The 16812-nt window shown below is 35.3% G+C and overlaps 1 protein-coding gene across 26 annotated transcripts in view; it reads left to right on the top strand.

Annotated features, from left to right (window-relative positions):
- LOC112055922 (twitchin) overlaps positions 1-16812 on the top strand; it is a 170366-nt gene that overhangs the window by 36529 nt on the left and 117025 nt on the right. For 22 of the 26 annotated variants that reach the window (XM_052889242.1, XM_052889257.1, XM_052889251.1 and 19 more), the window contains exons 4-27: positions 876-897; positions 1293-1455; positions 6218-6359; positions 7554-7689; positions 7769-7972; positions 8058-8359; positions 8514-9140; positions 9226-9398; positions 9545-9718; positions 10044-10298; positions 10671-10787; positions 13065-13619; positions 13830-13937; positions 14041-14160; positions 14494-14655; positions 14741-14854; positions 14929-15030; positions 15111-15209; positions 15297-15392; positions 15838-15930; positions 16072-16155; positions 16245-16322; positions 16403-16519; positions 16605-16700. In XM_052889242.1, the coding sequence (XP_052745202.1) occupies positions 876-897; positions 1293-1455; positions 6218-6359; positions 7554-7689; positions 7769-7972; positions 8058-8359; positions 8514-9140; positions 9226-9398; positions 9545-9718; positions 10044-10298; positions 10671-10787; positions 13065-13619; positions 13830-13937; positions 14041-14160; positions 14494-14655; positions 14741-14854; positions 14929-15030; positions 15111-15209; positions 15297-15392; positions 15838-15930; positions 16072-16155; positions 16245-16322; positions 16403-16519; positions 16605-16700 (4139 nt within the window). The remainder of the gene's footprint in view (positions 1-875; positions 898-1292; positions 1456-6217; positions 6360-7553; positions 7690-7768; positions 7973-8057; positions 8360-8513; positions 9141-9225; positions 9399-9544; positions 9719-10043; positions 10299-10670; positions 10788-13064; positions 13620-13829; positions 13938-14040; positions 14161-14493; positions 14656-14740; positions 14855-14928; positions 15031-15110; positions 15210-15296; positions 15393-15837; positions 15931-16071; positions 16156-16244; positions 16323-16402; positions 16520-16604; positions 16701-16812) is intronic. The other 4 variants (XM_052889267.1, XM_052889266.1, XM_052889258.1 and 1 more) reach the window with 2 other exon arrangements.

The raw sequence follows: 16812 nt of genomic DNA, 5'->3' as shown, positions 1-16812 counted from the left end.
TTACAGAATTCGTATTCAATTCAAACACGTTTTGATTGTGGATACTAGAAATATAGAACACCTGGATTTATTCTGAGATAGCTATTCTAAATATTTATATCTGGATGATGTTGTTCAAAGTAAACATTTAACTACAGAAATTAGAAACTACTACAGTTAGATATGTGTTCTATGTATTGACGACTTCATTTAGAAATTCAGTGAATTTTAACAAATGGTCCAGGTTCCATTCCCATTTTGGGATATTTTGGGATATTGTAGTTTCTAAGGTTGCTTAGGTCTGGTGGTAAAACACAAATAAGCTCTATTAAAATCTTGTCTGTCTGTTTGGCAGGGCTGATGATTGGAATGGCTTAGCGGATTTTAACTCGACATTCAATAGAAGATAGAGGAGATTATTGAGCTATTTTTCATTTCAGATAACATACAATTTTCTTTATGTTCTTGACCACTTATACCTACCATTTTTTCCATGGATTTCACTTGTCTATAGATCTACGTCCCACCTAATGATTATTTTTTGAGAATTTCAGTTTTTCATTGATCACCAATTTATACTTATACACCGTTTCCTGATTTCTCCTAGATGTACTTTCATGTAATAATTAATTTATGGACTTTGTTTTAGACTTTTAAGCTGTCCAGTATTTTGTCTTTACTTTAATTATTATTTTTAACCGACTTCCAAAAAGGAGGAGGTTCTACGACCGGCTGTATGTATGTTTTTTTTTTTTTTATAACTCGTCTTATCCTAAAGACTTTTTAAAGAGACTTATATGCATACTTGAATTTGACCTATTTATAATTATATAAAAATAAACGAAATTTATGTTACTTTTAATATATTTTAAAATGATTTTCATTTTTTTTTTCAGCTGCTGATGAAGAAAAACAAAAGTGAGTATTTATTTTTAAACTATACAATATTATTGGTACTTAAAAATATTGAATTCTGAATAATACAATTTACTTTTACTGTTTAGTTAATACCTTACTATACAAATTAGTACTCATAGACTGCGCAATCCATTTGTAAAGTTCCTTAAGATGTTTTGTCACTTAACGATCATTATCAGCTGCTTTTGATAATGACCGGGATCAATAACCTAACGTATTCCACAAAGCAACCACTGTGCTGAGATTTTTTTATGTGGAACTCATATCTCGCAGCCCAGACCTCGTGATCCAAAACCACACAGGCTAACCACTGAAAAAACAAAGCAGTTATCGCTAACCTATATAATTAACCCTAAATTATGTAATTATTCTAACCGATATAAATTACGTTCCAGGCAAGTAGACGGTAAAGCACCAACGTTCGCGCGCAAGCCTGCCATTAGACAGGAAGACGATGGCAAGCGGTTGATATTCGAGTGCCGGATCGAGGCCGAGCCAGTGCCCGGCGTCACGTGGTTCCACAACACAGAAGAGGTCAAACCGGGCTCAAGACATAAGGTAAATGACTTGCACAGCTAGTATTAGTATCGACATCCTTGCTAAAGCCACCCATCAGACCCGGACGGTGGGAAGCGTTTTATATTCGAGTACAGAATCGAGCCTCAGCCAGTGCCCGGCGTCACGTGGTTCCACAACTCAGAAGAGATCAAACCGGGCTCAAGACATAAGGTAAATGACTTGCACAGCTAGTATTAGCATCGTCATTCTTGCTAAAGCCACCCATCAGACCCGGAAGGTGGCAAGCGTTTGATATTCGAGTGCCGGATCGAGGCCAAGCCAGTGTCCGGGGTCACGTGGTTCCACAACACAGAAGAGGTCAAACCGGGCTCAAGACATAAGGTAAATGACTTGCACAGCTAGTATCAGCATCGTTATTCTTGCTAAAGCCACTCATCAGACCTGGAAGGTGGCAAGCGTTTGATATTCGAGTGCAGGCTCGAGGCCGAGCCAGTGTCCAGCGTCACGTGGTTTTCACAACACAGTAGTGGTCACACCGGGCTCAAGACATAAGGTAAATGACTTGCACAGCTAGTATCAGCATCGTCATTCTTGCTAAAGCCACCCATCAGACCCGGAAGGTGGCAAGCGTTTGATATTCGAGTGCCGGATCGATGCCGAGCCAGTGTCCGGGGTCACGTGGTTCCACAACAGAGAAAAGGTCACACCGGGTTCAAGACATAAGGTAAATGGCTTGCACAGCTAGTATCAGCATCGTCATTCTTGCTAAAGCCACCAATCAGAACCAAAAGGTGGCAAGCGGTTGATATTTGAGTGTAGCATCGAGACCGAGCTGGCATTTCATGGTTCCGAAACACAGAAGAGGTCACGCCGAGTTTGAGACATAAGGTAATAACTTGCAAATCAAGCATTAGCAACGACACCCTTGCTAAAGCCACCCAAAAGTCAGTCGTCACCCAACAGACTCAGAAATCACGCAATCAAAAAAATAGTTTTTTTTGTGATTGTGTAATAATTGCTGCTTTAGGGTAATCTCACCTAGGGATGTAAGTTTATTTTATGGCTTCTTTTATATTTTAAAACAGAGTAAATAACTATTTGAAAGCATTAAAACCCGTTTCTACAATAAAGGGAACTTTGATAATATTTGTTTTAAATAAGTATTTATTTTGATAAATTTGGTATGACCTTGACCTCAATTTAATTGGCTTACAACTCGAACACATGTTGTTACTTCTCTCCAAATTCTGCCGACGAAAATTTTGAACAGGATATAAATAAACTGTTTGAAAGTATAGAATCTCAGCGTGGGGATATATTAGTAGCTGGAGATTTTAATGCAGCCTCAAAAGTTTGGTCCACAAAAAAAGAAAATGCCAGAGGATGCCTAATAATGGAAATGCTGGCGAGTCATGACATGACCATTGCAAACGTGGGCACCTCACCAACATTTCAAAGAGGCGTAAAGAATTCCACCCCGGATATTACTTTTGTAAGTCTAAGCTTATCACAGAAGTTAACAGAATGGCAAGTTCTACACGAAGATAGTCTAAGTGGTCATAAGTACATCAAGTTTCACATTCTCCAAGAAGGATGTAAAGTACAAAAACAGCCACAGCTGGGATGGAAACTTGACAAAATGAACCAGGATATTTTTCTACAAGTCCTTAAAGAAAACGAGGCAAAGACACCAAAAGACTTGGTTGCGCTGACCACGAAAGCCTGCCAAAAGGCCATGCCGAAAAAAGGGCATTGTCAAAAAACACCTGTTTTCTGGTGGAACAAACTAATTGGAGAAAAAAGAAAACAATGCACAAGCTGCCGAAGGAAATATAGGCGTGCGCGACGCAAAAAAGGCATGGGGAACTTAAAAGTAGACATAGTAAGGGAAAATGAACTCTTTAATTTAAAAGAAAAGTACAGAGTCGCAAAAATGGACCTTCAGTTAGAAATTACAAAGGCAAAAGCGCAGAACTGGAAAAATCTATGTGACGAAATCGATAAAGATACGTGGGGTCTGGGATACAGAATTGTCACCAAAAAACTGCGCCAACGTCCGCCTAGCTTAGATATGGGCTTAATCAATTCTGTGGTAGAGATACTGTTTCCACAGCATAAAAGTTTCGGCCGAATAGTCGCAGAGGAAACCCATTTCGCTGAAGTAACAGAAGAAGAAATAGAAAAGGCTGCAGAAGGGTTAAAATTCAAAAAGGCGCCCGGACCCAACCTTCTGAATCCAGAAATAGTCAAACTGGCAGCTAAAATGATTCCCGACAAAATTAAGAACATCATTAATGTGGCCATGAAAACAGGGAACTTCCCCACGATTTGGAAGAAAGGGAGACTAGTACTTCTTAGGAAAGGTAATAAGCCTGCAGATGACGCAACGGGTTACCGACCGGTCTGCTTACTGGACTGTTATGGGAAGTTATTAGAGAGACTCCTGCTAAATAGAATTGAGCAACTCTTACCAAACCATGGTGGACTTTCAGATCATCAGTTTGGCTTTAGGCAAGGCCGGTCTACCCTGATGGCTATAAAGAAGGTTGTGGAAACAGCCGAAATAGCAAGAAAAGGCACTCGTAGCACCAGAAATCTATGTGCTTTGATCTGCTTAGACGTCCGAAATGCGTTCAACTCAGCCCCTTGGAGAGAAATTATCGTAGAATTGAGAAAGAGAAGTCTACCGGGCTACATCCAGAACCTAATCAGTAGCTATCTAGAAGACAGGTGCATAGAGGTTACAGATGATAAAGGAGTGAAGGAGGAAGTTATAGTTACCAGTGGAGTACCACAAGGCTCAATTTTGGGTCCTACCCTCTGGAACATTCTGTACGACGGAGTCTTTTACCTGGAGCAAGGGGAAGGCGTACAAATGGTAGGTTTTGCCGATGACTTGGCTTTAGTAGTTGTGGCTAAAACTGAGTCAGCACTTATGATTCGGGCAAACAGGGCTCTCAAACAGATAAACTCTTGGATGCAAGATAAACAATTGGCCCTAGCGCCAGAGAAAACAGAGGCCATAATATTTAGCGGAAAAAGAAAGCTTGATCCCATCACGTTCCGCGTCCAAGACGTTACAGTGACTCCGAAAGAAAATATTAAGTATTTAGGAATTTGGCTCGATAAAAACTTAAATTATAAGAAACATATCGATGAAGCAGCCCAAAAAGCGCAAAAGTTAGCAGAAGCGCTTATTAGACTTATGCCGACTAAAGGAGGTCCCAGAGCGAGTAGAAGAAGGGTGCTCGCATCAGTAGCTCACTCCACCATCCTTTACGGGGCGCCTATATTTAAGGGTGCTATGGAAGTGGATTCTTACCGAAGAAAGCTAGAAACGGTGCAAAGGCGACTGGCGATAGGCATAAGCGGGGCATATCGCACTGTTTCCACAGATGCAGTGCTGGTTATAGCAGGACTAGTGCCTATAGCCAAACTTGTAAAGGAACGCGCAATGCTGTTTGAGAGTAAGGATCTGACTTCCGCAGAAACCCGAGAACTTATACTGCAAGAATGGGACAGAGACTGGAGGGGACAAGGAAAAGGGACTTGGACGAGAGAACTGATCCCGGATCTCATAAAATGGCACAAGAGAGAGCACGGAGAGGTGGACCGCTGGCTGACGCAGGCACTCTGCGGCCATGGCGTTTTTAAAACCTACCTCTTCGCCATCGGGAAAGCGCAAGATGAGAGCTGCTACTTCTGTGATGAGGAGGATACGCCGAGGCACGCACTGTTTGAATGCCCAGGTACCACAGATGTAAGAGCAGCCGCTGAAGGTACTAATGAGGGAGTAAACGCAAGTAACCTCATCTCACGTATGCTGTCAAGTGAGGAGCAGTGGCAGAAGTACGCCCATATGCTTCGAACCACAATGAAAAGAAGGGAGGAAAAAGAGACAGAACAAAAGAGAGAGAGTGAAAGAAAACAACAGGAAGGTCAGCACGAAGAAATGCATAGCGGTTCCGTGCTGACCATGGAGTCCAGGGAAGGTTATTTTTAGTCCGTGCAAGTCGGACATACCCTGCCGTCTGTCGGCAGAAGTCCGGAGGGATTTTTTTCCTCCCTGAAAAAAAAAAAAAAAAAAAAAAAAAACTCGAACACATGTCTTGTGTTTATATATTAACCTATATTTAGATATACCTACACAAAATGTAAATAATTCAAAATCTACCAAGTTTTCGATATAGGTAACGGTGTAGAATCATTTTATTTTAATAAGCACATAGTTCAGTCATAGCTTTAGTAATAGATCTGGCTAAGTTTGCTGTGAGCTCTTCTCGGACTAAGGCGCATTTGGAACCTTAAATTGACTTTAATTTAACTTTAATTTTAAGTTTCCGGCTAACTATTATCACCATTAGCTAATAATATTACTTGACTATTTAAAAGTGCTTTTAAAGTAAGTAAGTAAGTAAATATGTTAAAAAAATAAAGAAACCGCGCAGCGTCAGCTAGTTAAAGAACAGACATCTTGTCTTTTCTTAAGTTGAATATATGTAGGCCTAACCCTATTATATTTCATACTAGCTGATGCCGCGCGGTTTCACCCACGTGGTTCCCGTTCCCGTGGGAATACCGGGATAATATATAGCCTATAGCCTTCCTCAATAAATGGACTATCTAAAACTAAAAGATTTTTTCAAATCGGACCAGTAGTTCCTGAGATTAGCGCGTTCAAACAAACAAACAAACTTCAGCTTTATAATATTAGTATAGATAATGTTTAATATCTGTATTGTTGGTGTACTGTAAGTATATAATCCCGTTTTATGTTTACTAACATGTTTTTTTTCTACAGTTAACAGTGAGCAAGGATGGCAAATCATACTACGCATCATTAGAAATTAACAATGTGACCGTGGAAGATGCCGGGAAATATCGAGTCACGGCCAAAAATGAACTCGGTGAAAGTAACGCCACGATTAGCTTGAACTTCGATAGTAAGTAGCATTGATGTATTACCTCATTAAAATAATATAAATAAAGCAAATTTATGATAAATTAACTTAAATATATTGAACAAACAAATTCACGTTCCATTAAAGAAATAATTAGATAGTAACTTAAAAACCCATATAATATCAAAAGCCCTAATATTTAAAATGATCTAATTAAAATGAATGATGCTATATGAAATTAAGCTGACCAAAAATTTTATAAATAAGTTAATATATATAGGACTTAAAAGGCGTAAAAATGATAAAAATAAAGCATGTCATTGAAAGAATTTAGAAGAAATATTCCATTAAATATTCAAGATAGAAGCATTTATTGAAATACTTTTCATAGATTGACATTTTCAGAATAAAACAGAACATTTTTTAAAACTTAATTAAACAAGCTGCTTTCAATTGTTAATGCTTATGTAATTGTGTGTTCCTAATCCAATAAATGTAATAGATTCCATTATGTGAACGTAGAATTTGCAGCATAGCTTATCATATTCAATAACTAATTTCTATATGAATTAATTGATACACAAAATATACACACGAATTTGATTTCATTGAATATAAGTAAAGATATCACATTTTTAAGATGTTTTCTGCAGGTCATTGTACTAAACTTGTGACACCAAATTATCTCCAACCAATATATTATTAGATTATTCAACTTAATTATTAAACAAAATCTACACTGTTGTAGGACTACATGCACACAATACATAATTTTACCAAGCCTTTACACGTTTACTAATATCAATAACTATAATAATATTTTTCTCATCACTCTCATTTACTTGTCACGATGCTTTACTAACTCAACATGTCCCAGCATTTTTACATTGTGTTAAATGTTTAAAAATTTCTAGTTTCTTGCTTTTTGCATATGCACTGTTAATAAGTATGTCTTAAACATTAGCAACTGTTATGCGTACTGATTGTTGAAGACTTTAGTAAAATAAAATATAGTCAACAAGTAATACAATTTATTTATGTATCTATCCGATATTTTAACTTTTTCTATCCTACGATTAACTCTTATATACAAACCTGGCTGCGTTGTAATTAATACGTACACGAATCATAAGAAAACATCTTAAAGTGTTTGCACCAAAGTAAACGAAAACTAAGCTGCAAATCTTCGTGATCTTTTAAACAAAACAGTGCATACTAATGTGAAAATTAATGTAGGCGACGAAGCCCCCGTGCCTGAAGACTTTATCAAACCTACGTTTACGGAGAGACCGGTCATCAGGCAATCGGAGGACGGTACCAAAATCACATTCGAATGTCGGTGTGTTGGCAAACCGAAACCAACCATTGCATGGTAAGGACATCGTACATTTTTTAAAATTAATGTCCTTAAAAAAGATCTCATTTACTAATATTGACCAAAATGCACACAGGTACCATGGAAAGAAGTTAATAAAAGAAAGTAGTCGGTACAAAATTTCGTTAGAAGAGGACCAAACGCTATATCATATGGCGCGATTAGAAATAATAGGTGTAGATAATTCCGATAAGGGAGAATACAGGGCTATAGCAAAAAACAAACACGGCGAAGGCGTAGCCAAAATTAACTTAAATTTCCAGGGTGGGGACAAACCAAAGTAAGATTTTTTTAGTTTATATAGTAATTCATTTGAGTTAAATAAATATCAGGACATATAATTAAATTATTTATCTTTACAACAGAATTCCCGATGGGAAAGCTCCTAGGTTTCCAAAAAAACCTACAATACGACAAGAAGGGGATGTTTTAATTATGGAATGCATACTTGAAGCACATCCTGTGCCAGATATTACATGGTTCCACGGGGATAAAGAAATTAGGGATGGTAATAAAATGAAGATGTCCAGAAAAGCAACTGGAAAGGACACTTTTAATCTTACCCTAGAAATTTTGGGTCCCACTAAGGAAGATGGGGGAAATTATAGGTGTAATGCTTTCAATTTATATGGTGAAAGCAATGCCAATATTGCTCTCAACTTCCAAGGTAATAAGGGGTTATCATAAATTTGTATTGAACATTATAAAGTACGCATACAGTAGCAATGCATGTAAAGCTTAAGGCTTAAAATGCTGCATGAGATTCATTTGCAAAAATATATTTAATATTTTTTTACAATTTACATGCCTTTCCTTCTTAGGGGGAGACGACGAAAATGGTTTCGCTCCATCTTTCATTGAAAAGCCACGAATAATACCGAATGAAGATGGCACTCTCATTACAATGCGCTGTGTCTGCAAAGCAAAGCCGGCGGCAGAAGTCACGTGGTACAGAGGCACAACGGTTATTAAGGCTAGCAGTAAAATAGAAATCAAATCTTCTGTTATAAAAGAAGATGTATATGAATTAATATTGCTCTTATCTAATCCGACGGCAGCGGATGGTGGCGCTTACCGCTGTTATGTACGGAACGAGTTTGGAGAGAGCAATGCTAATCTAAACTTAAACATCGAGGCTGAACCAGAGCCTGAAGGCGAGGGACCAACTTTCGTTGAAAAACCTACTATTCAGTCCAAAGAAAACGGTAAACTTGTAATAATGAGTTGCAAAGTTAAAGCTAGTCCAAGACCAACAATTGTGTGGTACCACGAGGGCAGAGAAGTTAGGGAATCGTCAAAAATTAAGACCAGGGTCGAAGTAAAAGAAGACATTTACACTATTATTTTGGAATTAATCGATCCTGGTATTGAAGACTCCGGATTGTATAAATGTAATATAAAGAATGAACTTGGAGAGCTAAATGCAAACCTGACGCTCAATATTGAAAGTAAGTTTATACACCTTGTTTTAAAGTTATTAAACATGTTTTATCAGACGGTGATACTTATTACATATTGTATTGTTTATTACAGTCATTCCAGTTATTAAAGAAAAGCCGAAGATCATTAAAATAATTAAAAAGAAAACAGTTATTGTTGAGTGTAAGGTATTAAGTAAATTTGCACCTTCTTGTACATGGTATAAAGAAGCAAGTGCTGTTAAGGAAGATGCTAGACATACTGTCCTTATAGAACCTGTTAGAGAAGTAAGTAAAAATATTTTTTTCAAAAAATACTATCACTGACTATTGATTACTTGTGGCAATAAGAAATACTATTTAATTATCAGAAATTTCGAAGTGTTTATATTCATAAATAATATTTATCCTTCATAAATAATTTACTATTTCAGGGTGAATTTGCAGTGAAGTTAGAGATTTCAAACATATCACAACAAGATAGAGGCTCATACAAACTTGTTGCGAAAAATGAAAAAGGTGAAGCAACTTCACAACAAGTTGAAATCACTGATATTCCTGAAGAAAAAGGGGACAAACCTCAGATTATCAAACATCTCAGAAGTTTGGTAAGGGTATTGGCTAATTTATTTTGGAGTTTACTCATTCATACAATAATTTAATGAAATTAGCTCAAGCGTTACGTAAGCGTTGCGTAACTTTTTTTTAAGATCATGTTTGTATATTTTTATACAACCATCGTATACAGTGTATGTTATTGAATGTAATTACGTTTAATGCTCCATATGCATATCCATAATATAACGTCCATAACCCATAATATAACTATTGTACTTGAGAAGTAAACTCCAATGGTATATCTAATACACACTAATTTGCTTCCTTTGTTTGTACTTATGTTCTTATTCATTTGTTGAAATTATTTTATTTTAGGCCAGGAAAGAAAATGAGGAGGCAGAATTCGTAGCTGTACTTAAAACATCAGATCAATCATGCAGATGTACCTGGTACAAAAATTCTACAGTGATACGAGATTCATCTGAAATTAATACGTCATTTGACGGTACAAATGCAAGACTGATCATAAGAAAAGTAACGCACAAATATGTAGCTAACTATAGGGTAGTAATAAAGAATGAATATGGCGAGGATGAATCTAGTGCAGACTTGACAATTGTTGAAGAAAAGGTAAATAATTTAATTTAAGGTAATAATTTAATTTTAAAATTAATTTTTCCAGCGCTGAAAATAATTTACAATACTAACAAAAAGTATTACGTTTCTCAGCCTATTTTATTATTATCATACGGAGATTTGTAGTTGAGTATCAACGCTATGCTCCAAAGTGACTTTTTGATAAAGATTTCTATCAAATGGTTATAATCATGACCAGGACAAATAGATTAACTTACTCTTTGAGGAATGAGGGTGTTACACCACCGACTTTGATAGCAGCCTGGAGTAACAAAGCTTAAGATTTTTTCAGAGGAAAGTACCTCAATATTTCCTAGCCCAACAAACTCAAAATATCTTTATCTTAAAAATCCTATCTTATTATAGAAAAAGAAAAAGGAAGAGGAAGAGGAAGAGGAAACAGTGATGGAGGAGTCGGAAGAAGAAATGTCAATCGTTGAAGAAAAATCAGTTATCGAAGAAAATCACATTGATGAGAAAAAGGTAATAGGTAGTTAGATTTCTCATATAACTTGCACTTTAGTAGTGTAGATATATTTAACATATCTAAGTTGAACTGGGTGGTAGTTAAATTCAAACCAGTAATTATTATTAATCCACAAAAAGCTAAAAGAATAGTAGTATTATTATTGCTTAAATATACAGGGTTAATTTTCATAGACTTTCATTATTTTGAATTTTAAATTTAAAAAGCAAAATAAAAATACAATTTGAAAATTATTGCATAAATCATGGTAGTTTTTAAGTTACAAGGATTTGAAAAATTCCCAATGAAATCCTAATTCTTAAAAACTCAAGGGCACTGTACATTGTAGGTAGAGTACTAGTAGGTAAGATATGAGTCTAATATGCTGTAGGCACTTACCTAAAAATCAAGTTCAATGCTCTCTCGCCGCCCGGTGCGGTTCTCGTTCGACGCGATGCGATCAGCTGGGCTCAAGTACCTACACGACTAACCTAGTGTCTAGCGATCACTCATCAATTATTAAAAACTAACTAAGAAGATGGTTAAAGTACGTAATGTCTTTTATTATTAGATATTTTTAAAAAGTTATGATAACAATTTAACACGAAAAACACAATTACTTAGATGATAAATAATTGCAGGCAGGTTAATCATTAATATTGTCTAAGTACCTATTTAGTTTATTTATGAATATTTTAAAAGTTGCTCAAAATGTAGGCCATTTCGTTGAACACACTAACGGGCACGTTTGCCTAAATTGTTTTTTATTAAATTAAGTGTTTCTGTGTCACTTTTAATATCATTAAAGGCTGCACTTATTTTGTCACGCAGATTATCAACACTTTGTGCCTCTTCCACATAGACACGTCTCTTAATTTCACCCCACAAGTAAAAATCAAGTGGGGTTAAGTCTGGAGACCTAGCTGGCCACGGTACCGGGCCTCCGCGTCCAATCCATTGGTTACCGTACTTATTGTTCAAGAAATTGCGCACATCACTTGCGTAATGAGGCGGAGCACCATCGTGTTGATAGTAATAGTTGCGTATTAGGTTTAGTGGCACATCATCTAACATCTCCTCTATGACTCCACTAAGCATATCCAGGTAGGTTGCGCCCGTTAATCTACCTTCAATAAAAATAGGACCCACGATGACATTGCCAATTATACCGGCCCATACATTTATACTGTATCGTTCTTGATGGTAACTACTTTTAATGACGTGTGGATTACTCAAGGCCCAAAAATGTTCATTTTTACTATTGTAAATTCCTACGCACGTAAACAATGCTTCGTCAGTCCATAAAATATTAACATTTTCATTTGCTAGTAACCACTCACAAAAACGTACACGAGCAGGGCCATCGTTGTCGTGTAAAGATTGTACGCGTTGGTAGTGGTAAGGATGGAGTCCCGTTGTGTTCAGTAACTTCCACACGTAATATTGGCTCACACTAAAACGTCGAGCTGCATCGTTCGTGCTAGCGCAGGGTTTACGTTCGAAGAACTGTAAAATTTCAGTTTCCAGTTGAAGTGTAATTTGCCTGTGGCCGCCTCTACCACTAGCATGTCTAGGTGTGGTAAACTGCCCGTAATCTAACAGTCTTTGCGTTGCCGCTAAAATTGTGGCTCTAGATGGCAGCCTGGGGTTTAAGCCTTGTCTCTGCAGCCGAGGTATGCTTTCAGTCCGATATAACACTTGCGCGCGAACTAAGCTTTCACCACTTAAATTGTAACAGCGCACCATTTCATAAAATTCTCGATTTGAGTACACTGATCGAGACATAACGGTTACGGGTCACTTAATTAAAAACTTAAAACTTTGCAAGCACGCGCAGTAATTAGGTCAAGGACACGAACGTAACTGACTGATTCAATTCAATAATTTAAAACAAAAGCCGCCCTCTCCCCTTCTCCCGTACCGTGCGCCCGCGGTGCGGTGCGTTTGTTGTCGGCAAGACGAAAAGGTTGGAGCGATAAGATTGTTTACACGTGGGACCTACACCTACCTACTTGTTTTGACTAGAGACAGTTACCTACTTACCAGCCGCTTCCTTGCGATGGTTAGGTATCTTTACGCGGCTGGATTTTGCAGTGATACACTATGTCCATACATTGTGTATTTTCATGGAAAAATTATTTCAAAAAATGTCAAAATTAAGGAGGGTTTTTGAAATCATAGATCGATAGTATTATCGATTCTAAACTATTTCTGAAATTATTGCAAGTTTACGAAAATTAACCCTGTATAAATAAAAAAAATACACATTAAAAATTCCACATTTAAAATTACAGGAAAAACAGGAACTGAAACGTAAGGAAGAAGAAGAAGAAGAGGAAGAAGAAGATGAAAAGACTCTTATCAAAAAGAAAAAAGTGGCTGCCAAGAAGGTAACAAAGAAAGAAGAGGTTAAAGTAGAAGCTAAACAGGAAGAAATTCAGATTGAAGCAAAGAAAACAGAAAGTAAGGAAGAACAAAAGCTAGATACCAAACTCGAAGCAAAGAAAACGGCAACTAAAGTTGAAGAAAAGAAAGTAGAGACTAAGTTACAAACTCAAGAAGAACAAAAGAAGGCTGAAGTTGAAATTGATGAAGCTAAAAAAATTCTAGAAAAGAAAGCAGCAAAAACAGAAGAAGAAAAGAAAGCCCTCTTAGAAAAAATTGAGAAAAAGAAAACAGAGAAAGAACCCGAACCAGAGAAAAAAATTGAAGGCATTCCAAAATTAAAACCTGTAAAACCTAAAGAAGAACCTAAACCTGAAGAAGATAAAAAAGAAAGTAAAAAGACTGAAGAAAAGAAAAAAGTAATAAAAAAGAAAGTTGTTGCAAAAAAGAAGGAAGAAAAAGAGGTAAGTACAAAACCTAAATCAAGTTCAATGTCAAATTTAATTTTGTATATACCTAAGAATATCATCATAACGGATATCTTAATTATGTACTTATAGTGATATTTAAGTGTATCACTATTTATATTTTGTTGTCTATTTTAAATCGTCTTATAATGAATTGGTTTGATTTGTGTTGTTTATAACATTGTGCTAAAACCAGATTTAATTTAGGATGAATTCGACTTTGTTGATGATTACGAGCGTCCAGTATTGGAGAAATACGAAAGAATTACACCTACACCACTTGAAAAGAAATCAAAAGTTAGTGACACGCCCCAGGTAAACACTCTCTCACAATTATTGTTACACTTGCAATTCTGTATGACATTTTCAGTGAATTAGATTTAAACAATAATTAAATGTTACATGAAATCGCGTATAGACAAAACGGGCCTCTCTATCAGAGAGCATTAAAAGTCAACCAGAAGAAAGTGACGAGGAGGAACCTTCTTTGGCCACTCCGGCTCCAGAGAAGAAACCAAAAGTTGAACAAACAGAAAAGGTACATTTAAAATATCTTAAAAACATAATTTTGCTAGCAAAGTATTTGGATTTCATTCAATAGGTATTAGTTATATTTCGTATCTCACTAGCTCCACGGTTAAAAGCCCGGATTCAGCTCCCAGATGGGTTCAATCCCTGGTCATCGCTCCAACTATTGTCATACTTATTCTTATACAAACTTAGGACTAACTAGAGGAAAAGAAAGATTATGCTCCTATTTAAAAGTTATGGAAAATATTATTTTTAATAAATTAAATAATATCTTATTAAAAACAAAACTATTGCTGTGAGTGACTGATATTTAAAAGTTATGATATAAACGAATAATTAGGTTGAGGAGACAAAGCGACCAAGTATCAAAAAGGGAGTTCTGAAACCAGAGGAACCGATTGATGAATTATCAAAAGTAAAATTAGGAAAAGCTCCAATAAAGCCAGTTGAAGAGCCAACTGAAGAACCACAAGTAGCACAAAGCAAAAAACCAATTAAAAAGGTAACGAATTCGAAAAGTATATTTTAATAAATTATAATCAAAATCGTGTTTTGATTTACTTATTAAAATATTTGTTTTTCTTTAGCCTAATGAACAAAAAGAGTTTGTAGATGATTACGAAAAACCTGATCTTGAAAAATACGACAAAATTTCTCCAACATCAATAGATAAAACAAAAAAACAGAATGGAGTTAAAGAGGTAAATTTAAAACTAATGTTGCCTTAGATTCTTATTGAACTATAAACTTTACAAAGTTCAATTAAATTTTATAGGAATCACCAGAATTCGTAGATGATTACCAACGTCCAGAACTTGAAAAATTAGAAAAACTGACTCCTACTCCTAAAACCAAACTTAAACCTAATGACACACAGGTGATTTTTGAATATTTCTTTTAATGGTATATTGATTGTTAATTTTTTGCAACTTAAAATATACATTATTTCGTTTAAAGGATGAGACTGATACTATGAAAGGCAAAATTAAACCTAAAGATAAGGAAGATGAACCCGAGTTCCCAACATTAAGAAAACGTTCAGTAGCAAAGGACAAGGTATTACTTGTACTAAAAAAACAATTAGTTAAAAATTACAAAATGAATACAAAGTTATAATTCTTATTATTTTACTATTCTGCGTAGGAAGAGGAGAAAAAACCAGATGAAAAACCAAAGGCAAAGACTGTTAAAAAAGATGAACCAAAAGCAAAAAAACGTCCTTCTATTAAAAAGAAAGAGGTACAAATAAAAATTATGCTTTAACTAAATATAACTAAATTCTATAAAAACACAACATAACGACTTGTTAAAAATTATAACGGGTTAACGACCTATTAAAATAGCACTTTGCAAAATATTTAATTTATTAAAACTTAAAAAATGCTTGTAAACAAACTGGTACAAATAATTATGACACTAATAAATCTTATATCATGATATATAATGTTTGCTTCTTAAAATAAATTAACTATAGTAACATTTATTTATTTTCAAAACAAAAATAATACAATAATAATATTTAACATTGCTTCTAAAAGAGTTTTGCTTTTTATTTTATTCTAGGATACTCTAGACCTAATTTATATTCGAATGCTCAACATAACATTTTGAATATATTTAGCTACTTTTTATCTTATTAGACTATGTATAATTTATAAACAATAGCTATAACATGGTTTTAAAGGTCGAAGAGGAAGAGTTTATAGACGATTACGAAAGACCGGTACTAGAAAAATACGAAAAGATCACACCAACACCAATTGAGAAGAAGAAAAAGGTATCTTTGGAAAATATCTTGATATTTTACTTTAAGTTCTACAAAAAGTTCAGCTACATCATACGTTTTTTAATCAACAATTTTAAATATTATTATACGTAAGTCTTTTAAATTGTTTTAACGCTATGATGTTAAATTTAGGATGAAAAAAAAACAGGAGAAGAAGTACCTTCATCTGAAACAGTTCAAAGAAGACGTTCACTTAAAGATAAAGATAAACCTGAGGTATTCTTGAAAATTATAATATTAGATACTTAATACAATAATTGAATGTCTCTGAATTCTATACATTAAAGCTATACTTTTTTTGATAGCCCATGGATGTTGACGAAAATGAAAACGTCAGTGTTACACGGCCTAAAGCTCCGGCTAAACCTGGGCAAAAGATAGAGGTATATTTCAGTTCGTTTTTATAAATCGATTTTGATCAACTTACATCAACAAAAGTTTAAAATATATCTTTCTTTAATAGCCAATGGAAACTGATGAGAATGTCAGTCTTACTAAACCAAAAACTCCAGTTAAGCCAGGGCAAGAGCCTGAAGACGTTACACTTACACAAAAGACACCGGCAGAAATTAAACCAACGGTAGGTATTACATTTACACCAACACTATCTGCTAATCATTTATTTTAACAAGAATAAACTACGAATAAACCTGTATTTTGCTTAGGAGGGTGTTGAAGAAGCGAAACTAAAGGTTAAGAAACCAGAAATAGTTGACAGTAAAACTGTTAAGTTACCTTCAGGAAAAGACAAAGATGACAAGGTACGAGCCAAAATACTTATTGTACAAAAATTAGGCTTTTTCGTATTAATTTAAACAATAACAATTCTCCACAGATAGAAATACATTTATCAATGCCGACAATTTTAGAAAG

Source organism: Bicyclus anynana, chromosome 25 (genome assembly GCF_947172395.1).
Source record: "Bicyclus anynana chromosome 25, ilBicAnyn1.1, whole genome shotgun sequence".
NCBI lineage: Eukaryota > Metazoa > Arthropoda > Insecta > Lepidoptera > Nymphalidae > Bicyclus > Bicyclus anynana.
This window is presented reverse-complemented; position numbering and strand designations above follow the sequence as displayed.